The 22,025-nt window shown below is 45.1% G+C and overlaps 1 protein-coding gene across 8 annotated transcripts in view; it reads right to left on the bottom strand.

Annotated features, from left to right (window-relative positions):
• Window positions 1-438: 438 nt before the first annotated feature.
• The window catches only part of TP53INP2 (tumor protein p53 inducible nuclear protein 2), a 33,367-nt gene continuing 11,780 nt past the window's right edge, over window positions 439-22,025 (bottom strand). For 2 of the 8 annotated variants that reach the window (XM_083619181.1, XM_083619182.1), the window contains exons 2-4: window positions 15,962-16,323; window positions 5,876-6,011; window positions 439-4,519 (exon numbers count right to left, since the gene is read on the bottom strand). In XM_083619181.1, coding sequence (XP_083475307.1) covers window positions 4,270-4,519; window positions 5,876-6,011; window positions 15,962-16,085 — 510 coding nt within the window. In that variant the 5' untranslated portion in view covers window positions 16,086-16,323 and the 3' untranslated portion in view covers window positions 439-4,269. Of the gene's footprint in view, window positions 4,520-5,875; window positions 6,222-15,961; window positions 16,324-19,188; window positions 19,425-22,025 lie in introns of those variants that run through there. The other 6 variants (XM_083619178.1, XM_083619179.1, XM_083619177.1 and 3 more) reach the window with 5 other exon arrangements.

Here is a 22,025-nt window from a genome sequence, read left to right as displayed (position 1 = left end):
TGAATCAAAACTGAAATCGCTAACATCACTCTCTTTCTCATAAATGACATTTAAAAAGCAGAGATATTCAATATTTGTGATTTTTTAGGGTGGGGAGGGGGATGTCAAAAGTCTTATTTCCAAAATTTGAATATTAAGCTATATAGAGTCATCAACATATGAAATCCACCCCAAAATTAACTCCTAATGTTCCATATTAAATTATCACATTCAAGATGCAGCTTTCAATATCTTTGAATTGTCAGAGTCAAAGCGGATCTGGGCATTTGTGTGATAATTCCCACACGCAAAACTCATTGAATTTGCACTCCCTGCCCCCCCCCCAATGTGTTTCAGCTCTTCAAATAAACCACCTTGATTTGTTCAAGAGCTGCTATAGTGGTAAAAGGCATTTAATGTGACATGACAGAGGCAAAAAGATGTAAACACTTCACAAGATTAGAGAAAGTGTTAATCTCCCTATTTTAATCAGACACAAATGAAACCAACATAATCTGCGGCCACCACCATACAGGTACATAGGACTCACACTCAGGCCTGCCAGCTCTATCGCCTTCCTGGTAAGTTAAATGAGAAGTGGAAGAATCAGTCATAAATTGAATTGCTCTGCTTTCAGTTCCAGGTCAAGTGCATTTGCCCCAGAACTAAAATTAAATCAATTAGCTTTGACATTCTCTGATAGGTCGGCCTCATGGCTTTCTGCGAAAGTGTTAGCACTCACACATAAAACGAAATTTGGGCAACTGTCTAGTGTTATCTTCAGAAATGAAGAACCAGGATTTTGGCATGTCTTTCTCAACTGCTACTCCTGGAGGTAACATGCCGCTGGTGACAAGGGATGCCAGCAACCAAGTTTTGAGGTTCTGCCCTTGTTAAGGTGCTTGCCAAGTCCTCTGTACCAATAACTGGCTGAAACTGATGCCTCTTCAGCAGCAGTTAAAAGGCACAAAGACTGCTCCTATATGGGGGTTTTGCCATCAATTTCATAAGATGATGATGAACACCAGCTATTCAAGAGTCATGAAGACAGCAAATTAGCAAATGCAGGTGGGAATGGCAGAAGAACAGGAAGAAGTCAACATTTTAGGGTGAGGTCTGGTCTTTATTTACCTTCTTCGCCAGCAGGTCAAATGTATAGTAAATGTAAGTTTCCAACATCTGTTTGGATGAGTAGTTTAAATTTTGGAGAAACATTTAGGGTGACATTTTTTTGCTCATCTGACAGCAGTGGAACAGGCGGACATTCAATAGGGGCAATTTTCCCAACATTGACATGACTGACAAAGCTGAATTTCTACTATGCTGTTCTGCCAAGGTATAGTGCCAGTATCGGGTAGGTGGAAGACAATTTTAGTCTGATTTGAGCTCAGATGGAAATCTTCCGTTCAGTTGTGTCATGTGAATATAAAGCTATTGACTTTAGAAACACAGCCCAGGACCCCCAGGACCACACAGCTAATTCCCTTAGCCAAGAGGCTTTAGGCTTATATTTCTTCAATAGCAGCCCCCTTCTCCAAATTTCACATGGTAAACCACTTTTGAAACACATGCAGAATGTGATATTATACAGTATAAGGGGTGGGTGGTTCTAAAACCTAGGGTTGCTCAACAACTTCTCACTTTTTGAAATATGGCAACCCTATAAAACCACAGCACTGAAATGCTACCTTTTTTTCCTTTCAGCTGAGTTTCAGTACATAATTTACTTTCTTATTCTAAACATGTATCAAGCTTATTTTTTAAACTGTATATATAGACAGTACCAAATGATCATTATGAGGTTTTATATAGGAAATTCCTAAGCTCAGTACAGATTAAATATGACAGAAAATTGCAGATCTCAACCAGACTGAGCAAGTGTTTAAGAATCAATGGTCATTGTGACCATAATCAGGATGTGAACACTGTGATTAACTTGATAGAAGGGGTGGGTGGGGAAATGAATAAGAATACAGTATAAATGTTTAAAAAATTACAGTTTTGTTGCAGGCATTTCATATGGGATTGTTTTTAACAGGACAATGCTTGTCTAATATAATTAGAGTGAAACCCAGTTATTCCTGAAATGGTCTTGATCAGAGGAGACCTCCCCCATGCATCTGGCTACAGAATCAAAGCTATTTGTTCTCATAATCTAATGACTATGTTTATTGGGTGCTCTAGATTCTAAAAGACTTTCATGCTGTTCTCTAGAGGGTATTCATTCTACTCTCCAGGGTCCAGACCTCCATGTCTTTGGCTTACACCTGGTCAACAACTTCAGATCCCTTCTTCATTGACATGCAGCCTGAACCTATGTATCCACTGAATTCAGTGGTGCTTACTCTCGAGAAAGTGTGCGTAGGACACTTTATTTTACCTTCTGTCTTTGACCCACTTACTTCATCCCTCCAGCCTCATTCAATCTCTTATCTAACATCCTTCATTACTTCCTCCAACATACTTTATTACCTCTAAAATTATGTGTAAGCCCCTTTCTTTGCTGAGGTCCTTGGCATTAGCATCAACACCGGAATAAGATAACATGAATGAATACAAAGTGCTCTACTGTTGGCAAGGATCGAAAAATGATGTTTTCCCACTAAACATAATATTAAGGCATGATCCTGCCATCCCACTGAAATCAATGGAAGAAATGTGACTATTTACATATCTGTTTCCCATTGAAAGCAATTGTCACGGACTTATCTGGTTGGTGCCCTTAGAACTCAACCTGATAAAAGTCCTCAGAACAAGAGTCTCTGCCAAACGTCTGTTTTTATTTTATTCAGATTACTTTTAATAATTTCCTTCCTTAGGACAAGGAAATATTTTCATTAGAGGAAGTTTGCCATGATCAGCCTCAGGATAAAATGCATGGGGTAAAGATGCAAATTTAGGATTTTAAAAGTTGTTTGTTTGTTTTTTCCTTTTTAGAAGTTATTTTATTTTACACTTACACACATACTGATGTCCTTCTAAAAAGTACCACATCCAACTGTGCTCTGTACACATGGGTTTAAACACTTGCTCATGAAGTTATGGAGCCATGAATGATATTGCAAGAAAAACTGGCATAGCTTTTATGCAAGTAATCAGAGGGAGGAAGAGCCCACTGCATTTCAAAAAGGCCATGTGTGATTAAGAACGTTAATACAAGCTTGACCTTTCAATAACTGTGAACCTCTGCAGCACCCATAAACCACTGCTGGCAGTTACAGCTGCTCAAAATGAACTTTCAAAGGGTCCATTTCACATCACATGACACTACTGAACTGAAGATTCAGACACAATCCATCTTCTATTTGAAGTCAATGGCAAAACTCCCATAGATTTTCATGGGTCTTATAGCCCCAGTAAAATTAAGGATATGCCAGAATGCCTCATGACTAGCCACCACATCAGCCCAGTGAAAGGAACAAATATGCAATTCGTGTATTTTTAAAGGAAGGACATCTGTCATAAGATATAGTTTTATGTAGTTCCATTGGGACTTGTTTGGTTTATTTGTTATTTTTGTGTTCCAGTTTGCACATGAACCTGGTATCTCAATTTGTGACACCACACTGTAGAGAGTGTGATGTCATAAAGAAAGGCACTGATGTCATAGGCTCCCTAGTGCAACAACAAGGGACCAAAGGAAATGACAAGGCCATTTGGCCCTACTATGTACGTAACTCACTGGAAACAAATTTAAATGTGATATATTCACTGGAAGCACCAATTAGTGTAACACTGGTAATTTCTACAATAACCAGTGTGTGATTTCATGCCGCTTGGTGACCAAGAATATAACCAGAGATAAATGGCCTTTCTTGGTAACTAAGAGGCATGCCTATTTCTCCAACACTTCTTTAAAAACAACAACAACCCACACTGGAGTTTCAAAACAGACCTGCAGCCTTATTACTGGGACATTTTACTGGGTCATGTTGGGTTTCTCTCACCTTCAGATCCAAATCAAAATCCACGCTCGTGGATGGAGGGATGGGAATGGGGAAGATTAAACCCAAAAAGAAAAGGAAGCTGTAGATCAGAAAATGTATTTCTTGCTGGAAAAGGGGTGTGGGGGTGGAGATATAAAGCCCATGAAAAGCCCACAAAAGAACAACTATTGAACGTTGCCAGTTCAGGAGAACGTAGGAGGTTTTCTCAAAGGGGTGAGGGGAGTGGGTTTATTTCAGAAAATGGACGAAGATGACCCTCTTGGCTGAAGAAAGCATTGTGAAGAACTGGTGAAGCTGAAAGTTAAAAGGATAATGCCCCACAGTGTAGACTTCCTGAAGTAGCTTAGTAGTTGTATTGGCGCTGGCATGGCTGGTAGACAAAGCTGCCTTGGTGTTTGGCCCGTCGCGGGCGGCACTCTCTGGTGCGGTTCTGCCGCTGCATGACTTTCTGACTGAACTTGTGCTTCTCCGACAGCTGCTTTGCCCTCTGAATCCGACGCACTTGGTTGACCTTCTCCAAGATGGCGGCCTTGGTGGCAAGAGAGGTGGAGTGGTGAGGGGCATGACGCTGCAAACGGCGTTCAGGTACCTCACTGCAGAAACAAAGGTACACAAGACTCAGGGTGGTTCAAGGCTCTTGACAGGATTAGGCCTACTTGAGAGGACCTAAAAGAGACTTCCCCTAAAGTTGCAAAAGGCCTTCTTCATCAAAGCTACCGAAAGCAGTCCACTCATAAGTGTAGCAGGGAAGCAGAAACAGTTGTGCCCTCCCAATGTGCCTGCCACAAAACATGGCACCAGTTGTATGCAGAGACAACTCATGCGATCTCCCTCCTCTCTGCAGGGATAGGGATGGAATGAACTGTCTGTGCATTTGAACATGTTACACATTACACTGCATACATGGTGGAAACATATGAGCTTCACTGCCATCCTCCAGGTCTCAGGACTATTTCTACACCTTAGTTGCTTAAATAATAATAAAAAAGTGTGTGTAGGAAATCAGCAATATTTAAATGCATTTGCATTTACAACATCAAAACAGTCAGATGCAAGAATAACACACCCAGTTATTTTAAAATGGAGTTATCATGTTCAGTGATGGAGGAAGTAGAAAAGGCACAAGTACAGAACTGATCAACATTCTGCTTCAGTGGATGTCCCTGAGTTATTCTTATTTATTAAATTTGTATACCACCCTTCATACCAGGGCAGTTTACAGTAGAAAAATGCAGAATAAGAACACAAAATACATAATAAAACAAAAAAAAAACAACAACAACCCCCTCTCTCACATAGTATTATGAGCAGGGGGGACACTAATTTTTTCCACACAGGTAAAAAAAGGTAAAGGACCCCTGGATGGTTAAGTCCAGTCAAAGGTGACTATGGGGAGCGGCACTCAACTTGCTTTCAGGCCGAGGGAGCCACTGGAAAGGGACAGCTTTCCAGGTCTTGTGGCCAGCATGACTAAACTGCTTCTGGCACAACGGGACACTGTAACAGAAGCCAGAGCGCACAGAAATGCCATTTACCTTCCCACCCCAGCAGTACCTATTTATCTACTTGCACTGGTATGCTTTTGAACTGCTAGGCTGGCAGAACCTCCGACAGAGCAACAGTAGCTCACCCCATCATGCGGATTCGAACTACTAACCTTCCGATCAGCAAGCCCAAGAGGCTAAGTGGTTTAGACCACAGCGCCACCCACACAATACTTTCATAGACATCTATATTTCTAAACATTGTGGCAATTGTCACTTTGGACACTATTTGCATATGCTCTTCATCAGTTAATGAATTAATTTTAAAATGGTCCCAGGTCATTAGTCAAGACTCATTTGCCTAAATTAATTTTATTATTATTATGGTAATGAAATCTGATAGTAGATGAGGTTGTTATTGGTAGCCAATGTCTTGGCTCATTTCCCTGAAAGATCTGAGCTTACCCTTCAGGGATGTGCTCCTCAGGATTCTCCCTTTCCACAATGATGCTGCTGCTGGTGACATAGACGGACATACTGGGATGTTCAATCAAAAGGTCCTCCATGGGGTTGCTCTCCATGCTGACGGGGTCAGGACCTTCTGCAGTAAAACAGGGGGGAGGGGTAACAAACCAACTCTCGTCCATCAAGCAGGGGTCAGGCTGAGAGGGCATGGACCTGCTGACACAGTCACTGAGGGAGTGGGGCGAAGACGTGGTAGGTGGAGGGGACCCACGGCGGCAATGAGAAGCACAAACAGAATCCTTCTCACCTACCCGCCGCTCCTTACTGGAGGCTGAAGCGTAACTATCTAATGAGAGACAACAAGAGTCACCACCCACACAAAAACGGGAGGACAGCCAGAACAAGAGCAACGACAGCAAAAATAATAATAAAAAATAATAATAATAAAAATTCAAAACCAAAGCAAAAAAAAAAAAAAAGGTAGTTACAGTTGTTCAAAGCCATGCAAGGGTTGTGCAAGGCAGTGCAGGGGTGGGGAGAGGATTAAGAGGGGAGAGGTGGCACACACATTCAATATACAATGGATGGGAAGGAAGGGGTGAGGGAGGGAGAAGAGAAAGGGGGCATTATTAGTACAAATGACACCCCAAAGGCATTTTTGTAATTCATCCCAAAACCTTCCCTGAGGAGTCAGGGCTGGCTCAAGATGTTTTGCCACCCCAGGTAGCTGCGCCTTGCCACCCAAGCGGTGAGCCCCAGCAGCACTTGCAACTGCAGCTGCACCCCATCTGAGATCAGTTTCCCAGCATTCTTTGCAACAACGGCAGGGAACCTGGAGGTGCTCCTCTCAGAGTGTCTGTTGCCCCGTCAATGCCCCTAAAAACATGGCGCCCCCCAAGGGATGCCTTGGGTTGCTTGTACACACAGCCCAGCCTTGCAAAAGTGTGAGCCACCATGCTGGTTGAAGGAGGGGAATCAACAAGAGTGACGACCCACAAGCAAAGCAAGGAAGTCCTCCCATGGTGGGTTATCAAAGCACCAGAGGAACGTGGAGCTACAAAGAGCGTTGCCAAATAGTAAGAGTAGCCTAGCTCTCCCAAGATGGTGGAAACCAGACATATCATACCCACATGTGCTAATATATTTAAATGTATGCATATTTAAAAGGAATTACTGGTTCAAAAGAAGAAAGAAAAGAAGTAATAGAAGAATGAAATGGATGGCAAAACAATAAATAAGGTACAAGAAACAGGCAGGATGGCACAGATGGCATCCCTAGTGGAGAAGGATAGAAGAAAGAGACCTCACCAGCTCATCTCCCTTTCCAATCTATCCCAACAAATCCAAATCCAGACACAGTGACTGGGCAGAGGGAAAACAGAAATGCTCCATTTGACATTAAGACAACAACCCTACACACAGTGATGTGCCACCAAGTCCCACTGACATACACATACACACACACAATTTTAACACCAATATTACCCACTTGAGTGAGCACAATTATCCGCCAGGACTTCCTTTTGTCTATCCTAAATCTTCCAACTTTCTGCTTCATTGGATGACCCTGGGTTTTCATATTATGGGAAAGCGAGAAAAACATATCTCTAACCTCCAGATAAAGGAGGAAAAGCAAAGCAGGTCTGGGTACCAAAATCTGTAGAGTTGGAATGCAGAGCAACTGCCAATCACTATGGAGAGAATTCACTAGTTCACGAGGGGCACAACAAATCATTGCTTCCCGCTGTCATAATTAAGGGGACATCGGCATACTCAGGAAACTTGGCAGCTGGCTAACCGCTAGGGGCTGTAATATGAAGCAGCAGCCTAGTCGAGAAGACAGCAGCAGCGTCACACTCTGGATGTTGTAACCCAGACACTGTTGTAACCTGTTCTGCAAATGCACAACCTTCAGAGAGTGTGGAGAACATGTTCTGCAACTTCCCACTAGCTTACGGGAAACCGGCTTTAAAAAATAGCCACGCAGAAGCTCATAGACCAGTGATGAGCAATAGAATACCATGAAGGTCCATCAAGTTGGGAGAGCAGTAAGCACAAGCTACCAGCATCCGATTCTCCCATGCAGACTGTAATCCCCTACTCCACATCCCAGGCCTTCCCTGGGGGTACCCTGATCCTTAGGAGATGCTTCGCAGAGCATGCAGGGGGAAAAGGTAGGACATTTCCTTTGCACAAGCGCTGCATTCATGCAACCTGTATCAGCACACAGAAACATATTTGCACATATTCATCTCCCGTTGCCCTTGCCTCTTCCTTTCTCTATTGCCTCCTCTGCTTGAAACATAAACCAAGCAGGGACCCATGTGTTAACTTACATTATCCAGCAAAGTTTACATTGATGATAATGTGTATCACATACAAAGATTAATGTGTGCTCCTGTGCAAATTAAGGTTGCCATATGTTCTCTTTTTCCAGGACACGTCCTCTTTTTCATGGGTATGTAAAATGAGAGTCACAGCGATCCATAGTTAAAAGTAGAAGCCGGCAAATGTGTCCTCTTTTTTGCTCTTCAAAATATGGCAAAATATGCAAATAACATTCATTTTAGTGGGCCTTAGGTCACAACCATACCATACATTTAAAGCACTCCTATGTCAGTTTAAGAGGCATCCTCTTAAAAAATCCTGGGAGCTCCAGTTTGTTAAGGGTGCTGGGAATTGTAGCTCCTTGAGTTATCTCCTAATAAATCTTGACACCTTTAACAAACTAAGACGCCCATGAATTATTATTATTTGGGGGGTGGGAGCCATGACTGATAAAGTCTTTTGAATGTATTGGTAGATGTGACTTCTGTATACAAGCTCCTGGTGCACTGTGACCCCCCCTCTCTTTCTTTCTGCCAGTGTGAGTTACTCTGGCTATCCTAGGTCATCTCACAAAATATGACCAAAATGTCAAAAGGCATGCCTGCAAAGTGTTTGTGACAGACCTGAGTTAGCCTCCCCACACTGGGTATCATGCCCTCTGACACTGGATCTGGCACTATTATTAGATATGTGGGGAGGTACTGCCTGAGGGCTGCAAAATGGGTTAGAGGGCCAAAATGACATCATATGGCAGATCTGTGAGTGGATGTCCAAACTTTTTGGGGGGGGTGGAGGTGCTACTTGAACGATGTTGTAGGTCCATCCAGTTTAGATTAGCAGTTGCACTGGAGGAACATGTGTTTAACCCTTTTCCCTGTGCAGTTTCCCTGTTCTAAATCGCCCCCAAGCTGCTATTAGCTCTGCTAGGAGAAAAACACAATGTCCCTCTATCCAGCTTCTATTTGGCCCTCTAGAGAGGTCAATTAACAGAGCAACTCCTCTGATCAAAATCAGAACTCACACGCAGCTACTTTAAAGTTAAAGGTTACTTGGGAGATCCATTGTTGAAGGTTAATTGAGGACTGACCATGGGAAAAAATAGTTTTAATAGTTTTTAAAACCCTGGCGCACACGCATGCGCGCGCACACACACAGTTTTGCAGTGTTGCCAAGTTGGGGGTAGCTTGTTGTGAGAAAATCTTGTATATTTCAGTACAAGAATGCAAAGTGTCTCATTCCTCTTATGGATGCCCCTTATTCATGCATATGTGCAAGAATTCTCGAACATTTGGCAACACGGCTGCATCTCATTGGTCCAGCTGACTGGCCCTGTGTCTCATAGGATGTTACTCAATCTAGACAGTATTAGCTCATCACCAAAGATATAATTCAGTGAAAGGTTCAGCAGGGGCCTTGGTTAGGGCTTGTGCAATTCCAGTACCAGGAAGAAGGTGGCAATAATTAGCCCTGACTGACAGGAGGAATGCAGGATCTTAAAAAAGAAAAGAAAATGTAAACAGCATCACTTCTTGGCAGGGTGTGTAGCTGAATGAACACACAGATCAAAATACCAACAGGCATGCTAAGTGTTATTAAAACAGGAGTGGAGAATCTGCAGCCTTTTAGATGTTGCTGGACTACAACTCCCATTATCCCTAACCATTCACTGTACTGCCTGGGACTGACAGGAGCTGGAGCCTAACAGCACAGGTCCCCCACCCCTTGAATTGAAGTATTTTTAGATTTTCGAAACAAAGGGGAAAAGAAAAAAGTGGGGTTGTCGTGTTAAAAGTTTCAAAATGTGCCCCTAACCTAGACAAATTAAGGAAACTGTTTTCCTTCAAGCATTTTCCTGATGTGCCCATCAATCTCACTAATCCTGCTCATCATGCCATCTTTTGCTAACAACATCATTGTCAATAACATGGGCTAATTGGAAGAATACAGTGGTACCTCGGGTTAAGAACTTAATTAATTCTGGAGGTTTGTTCTTAACCTGAAACTGTTCTTAATCTGAGGTACCACTTTAGCTAATGGGGCCTCCCGCTGCCGCGGCGCAATTTCTGTTCTCATCCTGAAGCAAAGTTCTTAACCCGAGGTACTATTTCTAGGTTAGCAGAGTCTGTAACCTAAAGCGTCTGTAACCTGAAGTGTCTGTAACCCAAGGTACCACTGTACAGCATAGCAGTTAAGAAGTTGGAGAAAATGGCACCCATGGTTAAGTGCTCATGGAGAGATCTTGAATTAAGGCTCTGATTTCGGCATCAAGACTCTGGCAATGGGACAGCATCCCTCACCGCACCTGAGAGCAACAGACTAGTTAGGGGGCGGGCTGCATGGGGTGGCACACACAGCTCTGCCCTCTAACCCCTGCCCACCACTGCCCACCACCCCAGCATCTACTGCCTGAGGTGTCCCCTTCACTATGTCTAATGGCAGGCCCGGCCCTATTCCTTTCTTCTATTTTATAGCAGTGCGGAATATCAGTCAAGGCTAGAAGCTACATCCTCTACCTCAGAAGTTTTTTTTCCTCTCTCTCCTAATCCCTGATGTGCACAGACTGACTGTCATTAACTTGTGTTATAAGGCAATGACAACATGTTGCTTCTCCTCCCAGAGGCCTGCTTATTTCTAAAACCAGGCCAAACCCTGGTTCAAATTAAGCTGTGCTTTAGACAGGGGTGTCAACTTGAATAAAATATTGTGGGGGGCCCAGGTAAGCCCCGTCCCACATAATCAATCACATGATGCAGTGCACACACCTTGTTTGAATGTGAATCCCATCAACTTTGTGGGGGCCTGCCCCCCTCAAATATTTTATTGTGTGGGCCAAAGCTCCCACGGTCCCTAGGAGTTGGCTCCTATGGCTCTAGATCAGATAAAGGAAACCTAAGGCACTTCAAATGCAGCTGGGACTCCAACTCCCATCAACCTCAGCCATCATGGCTAGCTTTCTCTGTTTTTCCACCTTCTCCTGTGCACCACATTTCAGTTTCCTAGCCAAGCCTTCCTTCTCTGTACTAGGCACCTTTGTATTTCAAAGCATGCAGCTAATGAATACACCAGTTGTATTTCTCACTCAAATATGGCCAGCCTCTTTTGTTCCCTCTCTGTGTGCAACAAGTTGCACTGCATCCAGTAAAGGTGAGGACAGGAAGTGAAGCTGAAATCAGTGTTGCGGCATCTGTTGCCCGGCAGTATTGCTAGATGTGGTTTTCCAAGGTAATTGTGTTTTTCTTGGTGTGGAGCAAATGTCTTGGGACAGCCTTGTTTTGTTATTAGTCTGGGCTGTGGAAGCTGAGAGAGGGAGTGGGATGAGCAAAAACAGAAGCTGAGTTTCTGATCACTGTAAAGCTTTGAGAAAGGAGCGAGGCCTTTTCAGATTATCAAGGATAGAATGTTAAACCCACTCAGAGAGTAATCCTAACTGAATACAGTCAGATTTATGCCCACATGTTCATTATTGCTGTGCAGTGAACTAGGAGAAGAGAAATGCTCTTCCTGCCCCTTAACTCAACATTCACACATTGGGGGATGACCATAGCTCAGTGGGAGAGCACCTGCCAGGTTTAATGACTGGGATTTTTTGTCTCACTTTTGTTACACAAGAGCGCCCTTTCATTTGGCTATAATGCAGCAACACTGGGGAAAACATCACAGAACAACTGGTAAATCAAAGCGATGTGCAGATAGTCAAGTCAATCCACCACTAATGCACTATTATTGTGTCAATGACATGTTGAAAGTACACCTGTAAAACAAAACAAAACACCTCAGTCTGCAGGGACCCTCAGGCAATCTCCAAACGCCAGGCAAAAAGCATTTTGAGGACATAAGAAACAGGGCTTGCTTTCCAACTGATAGATAGCTTTATTCTTAGCTCCCTCTTAGGCTATCTAAAAATATCTGTAACACAAGCATGAGCCTGGTGGATGTTTTTCCCCCCACATGGCAATGGATTGTCAGCAAGAACAGAAAAGGGTGGATCTGTGCGACGATGTAGAGCATTGTTTACTTGGGTTCTCTCTGCTAAATTTGCAAGAAAAAGGGTCATAGATTGGTTGCCACTGGATGCTGAGTCATCTGACTTCCGCTCAGCAAAATGGCAAAGGCAAAAATCAGTGACTAAGATGGAGGAGCTTTCACTTGCCTGAGAAACTAGCAGCTAGGCAGCCATGAAGACCTTCAACGCGAAGGATGCAGCCTTAAGCACACTTACTTGGTTGTAGGTTTTGAATAAACTTCTTTGGATTTCGTAAAGGAGACCTTGAATTAGCACTGATTCTTTAAAAGTGGTATGTCATGTGAGTTATCAACAATATCAAGCCAATCTTTTTTAAAATAAAAGAAATCACAAAGTTCTCCTAGAGAAGTACTGGAAACAATTGCTTTCAGAAAAAGCTGTTTTCTATGCAAAAACCAGCAGCTAAAGCTAAACATGATCTAGCTAGCTGCTCCAGATCAATCCAGTTTTAAAGGAACAGCCACAGAGGTGGATTCAAAAGCTGGTAACACAAAGCTGGAGCCCATGAAGAAGGCTGATAGGGCAGAAAGCAGGGAGAGAAATACTAGGGAGAGCCAGAGCCAATAACAGGCACCGCCAAATAATTCTACTTTTCCCCCTATCCTCATTCGTGCTGAATTCTACAAGGGCAACACTTGAGACTAAGGAGAAGGAGATACAGGCAGTGCTATCCCTTGGACTGGTTGTAAGCAAGAAGTTATGCAGGTGGGGCTGCCTGAGGGCAGACTGAGGTTGGTGCAGGGGCGGAGGAAGGGGGGCGGAGGGGGCGGGCCGCCCCGTGTTCCACTCGGGGGGGGGGTGACAAGATGGCCCCTGCCTCCCCCCAGCTGTAGAGCAGCCGAGGGTGTGCCCAATCCGTATTGGTGCCGCTCGTGTGGCGTCCGTATGGGATGCCGCACATGTGCAGCAGCCCATATGGATACCATGCAAGCGGCAGCCCATACAGAGTGCGCATGTGCAGCATTCCGTACGGACTGTGCACGCACGGAATGCCGCACATGCGCACTCTGTACGGGCTGCCCCGCCCTGGGTGCCAGAGAGGGTTCCTCCGCCTCTGGGTTGATGGGGCAGTGCTTCATTTGCCCAAATGGATCAACTTTCACTTAGTATGCTGTAGATGTGGAATCAGGTTTCATGTCTGGATGTTTGACACTTCTGTGTATTTTGTTTATATACAGTGGTACCTCCGGTTACGAACTTAACTCGTTCCAGAGGTCCGTTCTTAACCCAAAACCATTCTTAACACAAGGCGCGCTTTCGCTAATGGGGCCTCCCACTGCTGCCATGCCGCCGGCACGCGACTTCTGCTCACAAAGTTCGCAACCAGAAGCATCTACTTCCAGGTTAGCAGAGCTCATTACCTGAAGCGTTCGTAAGGACAGTAGCTAACCAGAGTTCCACTGTATTAAGGAATCAATAAAGAACTACAGCCAGGCTGCATTCCATCAAGGTAGATGATGCTTATAAATAGACCTCATCACTCAAAAACAAGGAAGGACGGAGAGAGAGAAATACTTTCAGCCGCTATTCTCCAGCTATTCCATCACCAAATAACAAGTACTTGTGGCTTTTTTAGCATAAAGCGGATGCTCAAAAATAAAAATGCTGACTGCAGTTTGACTTCAAGAAAGACGACGTGATGCTTTCAGATTTTATGAAATTAGCCTGGTGTATTCATTCATTGGTGCCAGCCCATTCACTGGAAGGACAGGGCATTTGATGTATGAAACTCTTTCAAGTGCTACTATTGCCAGTACTGGGAATTAGAGTATGGATTAGGAACAATGGCACAACCGAATCCTGAACACAAGATCAGAGCAAAATTATAGCCAGCCTAAAGCCAAGGCTCCCTAATGGCAAGGATAGCATCTATCACAATTGTTCTGTGATGAGCAAGGAGGTAGCTCACTCGCCAGCTGAGATCCACCCTGGAGCCTGGATCTGCCTGCAAAAGGCAGAGCTAATCTGCTGGCTGCACTTGGCTGCCAACCCTTAACTCATTCTTTCTCTCTGCTTCCATTTTAGGCATATAGAACGGGCTCAGCACTGAGAGAGAAATACATGCTAAGTTGGGAACAGGATAAGTCAGGAATAGCCAGCTAGGGAGTTTTGTGTTTGTTGCATAAGATGAGCCCAAGGGAAAAGCAACTGCCCAGATGCCTGCTTTCCTTCCCTTGTTTGCTGCTGTATCATGCAACCAATAAGGCCAGGATAGTTGGAGAAGAAGGACAGGCAGCTGGGCTGCTGCATCACCGGAGCAGGGAAAGACAGGCAACTGGCAAGTTAACTGACTCATAGAGCTACAAGAGTTCTAGCTTGGTTGAAAAGTGGCACTATACACCTGAGTGCCTTATTCAGAACCAGGTTTGTGAGACACTCCGGCATCTTCAGATAGCTGTGACTTCCAGGCAGAACAGAAGCATCTTCCACCCTAGGTAGTGTAGCCAAAATGAGCATACATTCATCTTGCTAGGCCATAGCAAAGGTCCATGCAGTCCAGAATTCGGTCTCCAGCTGGAGTTAGCCGCATGACCTTCTCATCTTGTGTGTGTGTGTTTAGAAATTTTTCAGCTATCCCCTGATCCATGGAGGGCACAGTAACACCTTTCATTCCAAAACCTAGAGGACCAAAACTACTTAGAAAGTTCTGCCTTTTGTGGAACCTCTTAAACTGCCTTTTGCAACCTCTTAAACTGATCTGAATATTGGGAAACACTACCAAGGCCAAGGGTAGCTCAGCTTGCAGCTGAGTTCTAGTTTTAGTGCTCAACGTTGAAGGTTTGAAGAAGCAGAGACTATGTGGGTGTGAGACAATAAAGAAACAGGGGAAGGAAGAAGGCAGAGTACAAGTTAGGGGTGGCAGTCAGCTAAGCTTTACTCAGAGTAGACCCATTTAAAGTAATGAACATGACTAAACTTGGCCCATTAATTTCAGTGTGTCTACTCTGAGTAAAACATAGTTGAATACCACCCAGTATTATTTCGTGGGAGAGGATTGGAAAAATGCAAACACAAATGGTAAGCTGCAAAGAGGGAGGCTGGGACAGACTTAAAAACTTGTTTGAAGAGGACTCTAGCCACTAAGCAACCACACACCTAAATGGTACTGACCCCAGCTGCAACCTCTTTCCATGGCTCCCTCATGGCGCCTGCCAATACGGGCCTGGAGGCTCCCCACACCTCCTGCTCAGGACTGGTGGCCTCTTTCTACCCCTTCCTGGCCAGTGCTGCCCCACAGGCAAATCTTGTCCAGACTGAGCTTCAGATCCTCCACACACTGACACTACTCCTCCCACAGAAGCAACTGCTTATTCGTTGAAGAAAGCTGAGCTGCTAGCCCTCAGGAAGGAGCTCTATTATCTAGTAGCAACAAACCACAACTCCTCAATTCTCCAGTTTGAGAGTTATGGCTCTTAAGTCAGGGATAGGGAACCATTGGCCCTCTAGATCAGGGTCTGCAGTTGTTTTTGGACTACAACCCCCATCTTCCCTAGCTAGCAGGACAAAGTGGCCAGGGATGATGGGAATTGTAGTCCCAAAACAGCTGGAGACCCAAGGCTGGGGAAACCCTGCTCTAGATGTTGATGAACTATAACTCTCATCAGCCCCAGCAAGCATGGCCAACGGCCAGGGATGATGGTAGTTGAAGTTCAGCAACATCTGGAGGGCCAGAGGTGCCCCACCCCAGCACCCATTCTAGCTTGACCCTGATCATTCCCTCTCATATTTCTCACCTGGAAGATCAATAATGAGCCACCCATCTTCTTCTTCTTCTTTAGAGACAAACGGCTTAGGTTCCTCAAGGTCCTCAGGTGCGCTGCTGTCACTGAAGAAGAGGCTGGTGAGGCGCTGGAACATGGCTGGAGAATTATTTCGGAGGTGGACTTGGGAACGAAAGGCGGGGATGAGTTTGTAGGCGCTGGCTTGAGCGTGTGGAAGCTGGTGTGGAGGCAGGAGCACGAGTTGGGGAGTGTTGGGTGGACGGATTCCTTGCCAAGGGCGGGAGCTGCTTGTTTTCCTAAGCGGAGTCTTATCTGAGTTGAGTTACGTAGATAGTGCAATCATAAGGTTCTTCACTTGGCTTCAGTGCAAAGGCCTGCCAAAGAAAGGGAAAATTCATTCAGGCCAAACACTGATGGAATCACGAGGAACTCAGATGGCCTGGAGGAAGGGTGAGAAGGGAACCCTTGCATGAACCGTCATCCCAATTCATCACAGCCATTTCCCTTTATTCTGCCTCCTACACATAGTGCCTTCTCAACTGCATTCCCACTGGGCTGCCTGATGGGCCTTCCTCACTTTTACTATAGAAATAAACACCTCGCAAGACAGCTGAGTTGAGTTCTCTCACCCTACGGGGTGCCCCAGGCAAGGAGTAGCCTGTTCTCTTTGATTACGGTTAACCTACTTCCCCTCACATGCGGGCAAAGAAAACAAGCGTGGCTTCTCTTATGCCAACCTGGTGCCCTGCAGATGTTTTGGATGCCAAGTCCCATCAGCCCAAGCTAGCTGGGGGGGCACCAGGTGGGCGAAGGAGGCCCTAAGCCAGGGGAAGTGGCCCATGGGGAAAATTTAACCAGCCCATGGACCCCCGCCACCCGCTCGGGGATCCCCACCACCCGCTGTCGGCTCCTGTGCGCTGCGCTAAACCAGCACAGAGCAGAGTGGGGACTGCCTTCCGCAACACTGGCCAGCTTCCCATTGGCTGCAGGAAGCTCTGCACAACCCCTCCGCGCTGGAAGGAGCGCTGGAAATGGCGTTTGCGCATGCATGTGCGTGCACTCCGGCCCACCACGGCGTTTGTAGGACCGTGAACCAGCCCAAGCCACAAAAACTTTGCTGACCCCTGCCCTAAGCCTTGTGCTAAGCACCAGTCAGGAATAGTGTAAGCAAAAGTCGATCATCATTGTGTGAGTTTCTGTGTGTGCCTGTCACAGCTCAGACAACTGCCCCTTTCCATATCCTCCCTGACCACAGCAGTGGGAGATAGGTGGCATGGTTCATTTATATTCAGATATATCCCTGCCTAAGATCTTTGTTCCTCCAGCTCTTCCATCCCTCACCATCTTAGGAGGTTTCTTGCTCCCTCCAAAGACTTTGCGCTTTCTCACTTGCTGCCCCCATGATATAGCATCCCTGAACACCTCTGTGATGCTCTTTCCCCTTCTTTAAATCCTTCCCCAAAGCCCATCATTCCTCTAAAGCATTTGGCACAATACTGCCATTCCCTTGCTCCACTGTAATTCAGCTTGTAACTAAAGATGCCCTTCAGGCTTCCTTTTCATTGAGGATTTGTGCTCTTGATGCCATGGGAGTAGCTGTACGAGAGCCATACGAGCTATAGGAGAGCCAGTGTGGTATAGCCATTAAGAGTGCCGAATTAGGCCCTGGGAGACTATGGTTCAGATCCCCACTCAGCCATGAAGCTCAGTGGGTGGTTTTGGGCCAGTCAGCTCCCCTCAGCCTAGCTTTGGTTTGTTCTGTGATGCGTCTTCAAATCCACCACATTATTGCTATAGGGGCTATAGGACAACTAAAGCAGGACAACCCGTACCCCACCCCAAGAACAAATGCTCTGGTTTTCATGGCTTGCTTTTGCTGCAGTATAGTCCATCTGGACAGCATAACTGGTAGCATTAAGGAGAATCAGAAGGACTGTTAATAAAGCAGAATAAATTCACCGCCCAGTACACTATTATTGTGTCAAGCACATGTTCTCCAATATTCTTAAACCCTGTGCTATGCTGGCTCTGAACTTGTCAAAACTCAGTGAATGAGGTAAATAGCTTGCTTTCTTGGACTCAGCTATACAGCTGCAAATAAAACATTTTAAATGTGCTGTAAAGCGCAACATACAAATGTGACACTAGATGGCAACAGTGAGCTTTGCCAAATTCAATGTATTTTTCAAAACTTTTTTTTCAAAAAAGCATGTTCACAGCGTTTTTTATATGTGTGTAGATTCCACCCTTTTGTCTTTTTAAGTATTTGAAAACTGGCAGCACGTTCATCCAGAACCAGAGGAGAGACATCAAGATCCAGTTTTTCTTTTGGGATCTTAGACTGTGATGGATCGGATCTCCAATAATCCTTTAGAAGAGGGAACATTTGGATTTGTTTGTCAGAGAAATTCCTTCCTATCACTTTGCCTTTATCTGCTCAGCTTCCATCTGTTCTTACAGCAAAGGGCTTCCATTAATCAGCGCAGCCTATTTAATTAGCACAATGCATCACTAATAACTGCACCCACTTATTACAAAGTGCTGTCTGGTCAGACCCGTGGGCAGCGCTATAGCAAATCAATCTGACATGTAACCACCCCATGAGGGATCTGCTGGAAGTCTCAAGACCATAGAAAATAGCATTTTCATGGAAGAACAAAGTGTTCCTGTGTTGTTGCCACAACAATCCTGTGACGTAGGTTAGACTAGAAGAGAGCGAGTGGCCGGGCAGTGATTTGAATTCAGAACTCTACTATATTACATTATCTTTCCCCAACTCTGTTGCCCATGGAGGCTAGCCTTAAGGCCTTCTTATGTGCCCAGGAAAGCTTTCAATTAGGGACTTCAGGGATGAACCTACTTACTCCATGATGCTATAAGGTTCCTTTCCCTGCATATCAAAGAACATAAATGCTCTGTTGGATCAGGCCAAAGACCCATCTAGCTCAGTGTCCTGTTCTCACAGCAGCCAACCAGATACATATTGGAAGCCCACAAACAGCACCTGAACACATCAGCACTCTCCACACTCACGTTCCCCAGCAAATGAAGTTCAGAGGCACTAGTTTTACCCTTGCCCTTACCCCACTCTTTCCCCAGGAAACCCGCCCCCGCCCCCCGCTCTTTAGTGCTAAAACAGAGCAAACGTCAATCCAGGGAAAACACAGCTGGTGGAATGTGATTTCCCAGCCAGAAGTGTCAATACATCCTGACAGCTTTCCAAATAGGTTAATACTTGCCCCACATCTTATTGAATTGATGCCTTTTTCTCCTGCTTTTCCTCCATCCCCTCTGCCTAACTATAGAAGTTCTTCTCTCGCCACATCCCACTGATTCTGTCCAATTGGATTTGCAAAGGACTATGATTTGGCTCAAAGGCAGATGGTTGCTCCTTCCTCCTTCATAATGACCCCTTTCCTATCCAGATCCTTTAGTTCAATGCCTTTTGGGGCCTACACACGACAGTGATGGCTTGCTGCAATTACCTAGGCAGGGAGCTGCAGTGGAAGCCATTATGATGGCAGCAAACACATATACAACTTGGCACCAATGGATGGGTCCTGTAGGCATGGCAGGCTGCACAGGAGAAGCCTGGTAGGGTAGTTTATCTCAGAGGTCTATGAGACAAGTAAGTTGGCATTCATACATAGCATATAGCTGGGGCTGTATTTGTTTCCTTAGAAATGTGTCTGACTTATTTCAATGGAATTTGCTTGAGCTCATTGCCTTTTGCAGTGGTGAGCGTCTGTTACATTGGGACCTGCTGGTCAATCTCTAATCATTTGCAGTAGGTGTGCAAGGAATTGTGGTTATGAATTGTTTGACAACAACAGCAACAGAATCATCCCTCTCAACCTGAAATTATACTACTTGAAATGAAGAAAGATTGGGGGTAAACTGGAATGGATGTTTGGGTGGAAGGACTGTGAGCTCTGTTCGGTTCCAGTACTCAAAACAAAGTCCTGGACTCAGAATTATTTAATTCTAATTGTATGTCTTTTGCACCAGGCTCTGCTCAGTGAATCTTGGGGGTCTAATTAGAAACAAAGTAGATCCCACTGGAAGTGGCTCATGGGGTAGAGCAGAGCTGCTACTCCAGCTTCCCAGCAGGTGGGTCACTTCATCTTTCAGGATGAGGAGGGGAAGGCAGTGAGGAGGTCAGCACAGTGTAAATGCACTGGCGGAGCCAATCTAGTGGCACTACTGGTGTGTTTGCACCATGCTGACATCCTCACCACCTCGTTCTCTCTCCCTTTTCCTTCTGGTAAGCAACAGTGTCTTATCTGTCACTAAGCTAAGATAGCAGCCCTGGTGAGGTGGAGCAGGGACAGGCAGGGATGAAGCACACCACTTATTTCACAGCAGTCTCTTGCATGCCAAATAAATAAGATCTCCCCCCCAACAGAACCCACCAAATAAACCAAGCAGAGGAAGGGATAGGTTACATTTGCACAAATGGCTAAGGATTAAATTGTGGTGTTTAAAATTTTTGAAGCCACTTTATTATGCCCAACCAAAACGCTGCAAAATGACAAGCAAGCTTTTGAGTCCACCAGAACGTTCCATCAACAACATTTAATAAAGCAGATATCACACCTGAGAGTCTTTGCCAACTGGTTCTTACTGATATAAGAGCCAGTGTGGTTCAGTGGTTAGAGTGCTGGATTAGGCCTGGGGGAAACCAGAGTTAAGATCCCCACTCAGCCATGAAGCTCACTGGGTGACCTTGAGCTAGTCACTGCCTCTCCGCCTAATCCACCTCACAGGATTGTTGTAAGAATTAAATCAGGAGGGGCAGAGGCATGTATGGCACCTTGAGCTCCTTGGACAAAAAGATAGGATAGAAATGCAACGAATGAATGAATGAAACTGATCTTTTTATAATTCTCATTGTAGTACTGCGTTTTCTGTCAGTATTCCACCTTGCAACAGAATTACTGATAGAACTATATGAAAACCAGCAAGGGGACTTTAAGAAAAAATGAAAAATGGTGGTGCTGGCAAGTTGCTGTTAGCACAAATGCTGGGATCCAATGTGAGCCCTGCACTTCGTTCCTGAATGCTCCGGGCTCCTTTCAAAGCCCACTCGGCTCCAGCCTTGAGCAGAGTCCTTCACAAACAAGCTCAGCTGTGCTCTTACGGGGGACAATGATGGATTTTCTGCCTTTCAACCAATCAGCAAATCCATCCTGAAATTCAGTCACATTAGTGACATTGAAAAGAGGATTGTGTGGGGCCGGGGGAGGGAGTGGGAGGGGAGTGTATGTTCATGTTGCAAAGAACTGAGACAGCTGAGAACAGGAAATGTGAGCAATGCAGATGGAAAATACACAGGAGGTGGGGGTCGGGGAGACAGCAGTTCATCCAGAGAGCACAGGGAATATTTGAGGGGCTTCCGGCTGGCAGGTCTGCCCATGATAAGACATTGCCTGTATCTTGCCATTCCCTGTATCACAGAAGCAAGAAGGGAAAGGATCTTTAAGGGGGGCGGGATGTTCATCTGGGGGAAATGTAATCTCTGCAAAGTAATGAGAGGCTGCCTGATTATGAGAGATGGAAGAATTGCCTTTCCCTCCAAGAACTTTTGGACCACAACACCATCATGCCAGACCATTGGCCATGCTTCCTGGGACTGATGGGGGGGTGTAATCCAAAGCTTCCGGAGGAAGGATGCCAAATTGGTGGAGGTTTGCTTTATATCATGAAGCCACTAGCTATCAGAGATGTTGCTGGATCAAAACTGATCCATCCAGTTTGGTGTGCATGTGGCCTAAGGTTCTCTACCTTTGATATATAGGATTCCAGTTTTACAAATTATATGGGTTATATCCTAACTTTTGGGGGGGGGTGAGTATTTCACTCACTTGCAAAGATCCTGATGCTCAGTACGTATTCTTTTTCCTGCCTATGCATTGTTTGTTGCACACCTCAACTTTTCCTCATCCCTGGATTGGCCTGTCGTAGTCTTAATTATCAAATAATGCGCTGTGTGCACAAAATGATTTTGCATGGTATCACAAACCTCCCTAATCAGGTTTGGAAAAAGAAAAGACCATCGAAATCAAGACATGCCCCC

Source organism: Podarcis filfolensis (assembly GCF_964270895.1).
Source record: "Podarcis filfolensis genome assembly, chromosome: 6".
In the NCBI taxonomy this organism is placed as follows: Eukaryota; Metazoa; Chordata; class Lepidosauria; order Squamata; family Lacertidae; genus Podarcis; species Podarcis filfolensis.
The sequence above is the reverse complement of the archived record's forward strand: the minus strand, read 5'-3'. Positions and strand labels throughout refer to the sequence as shown.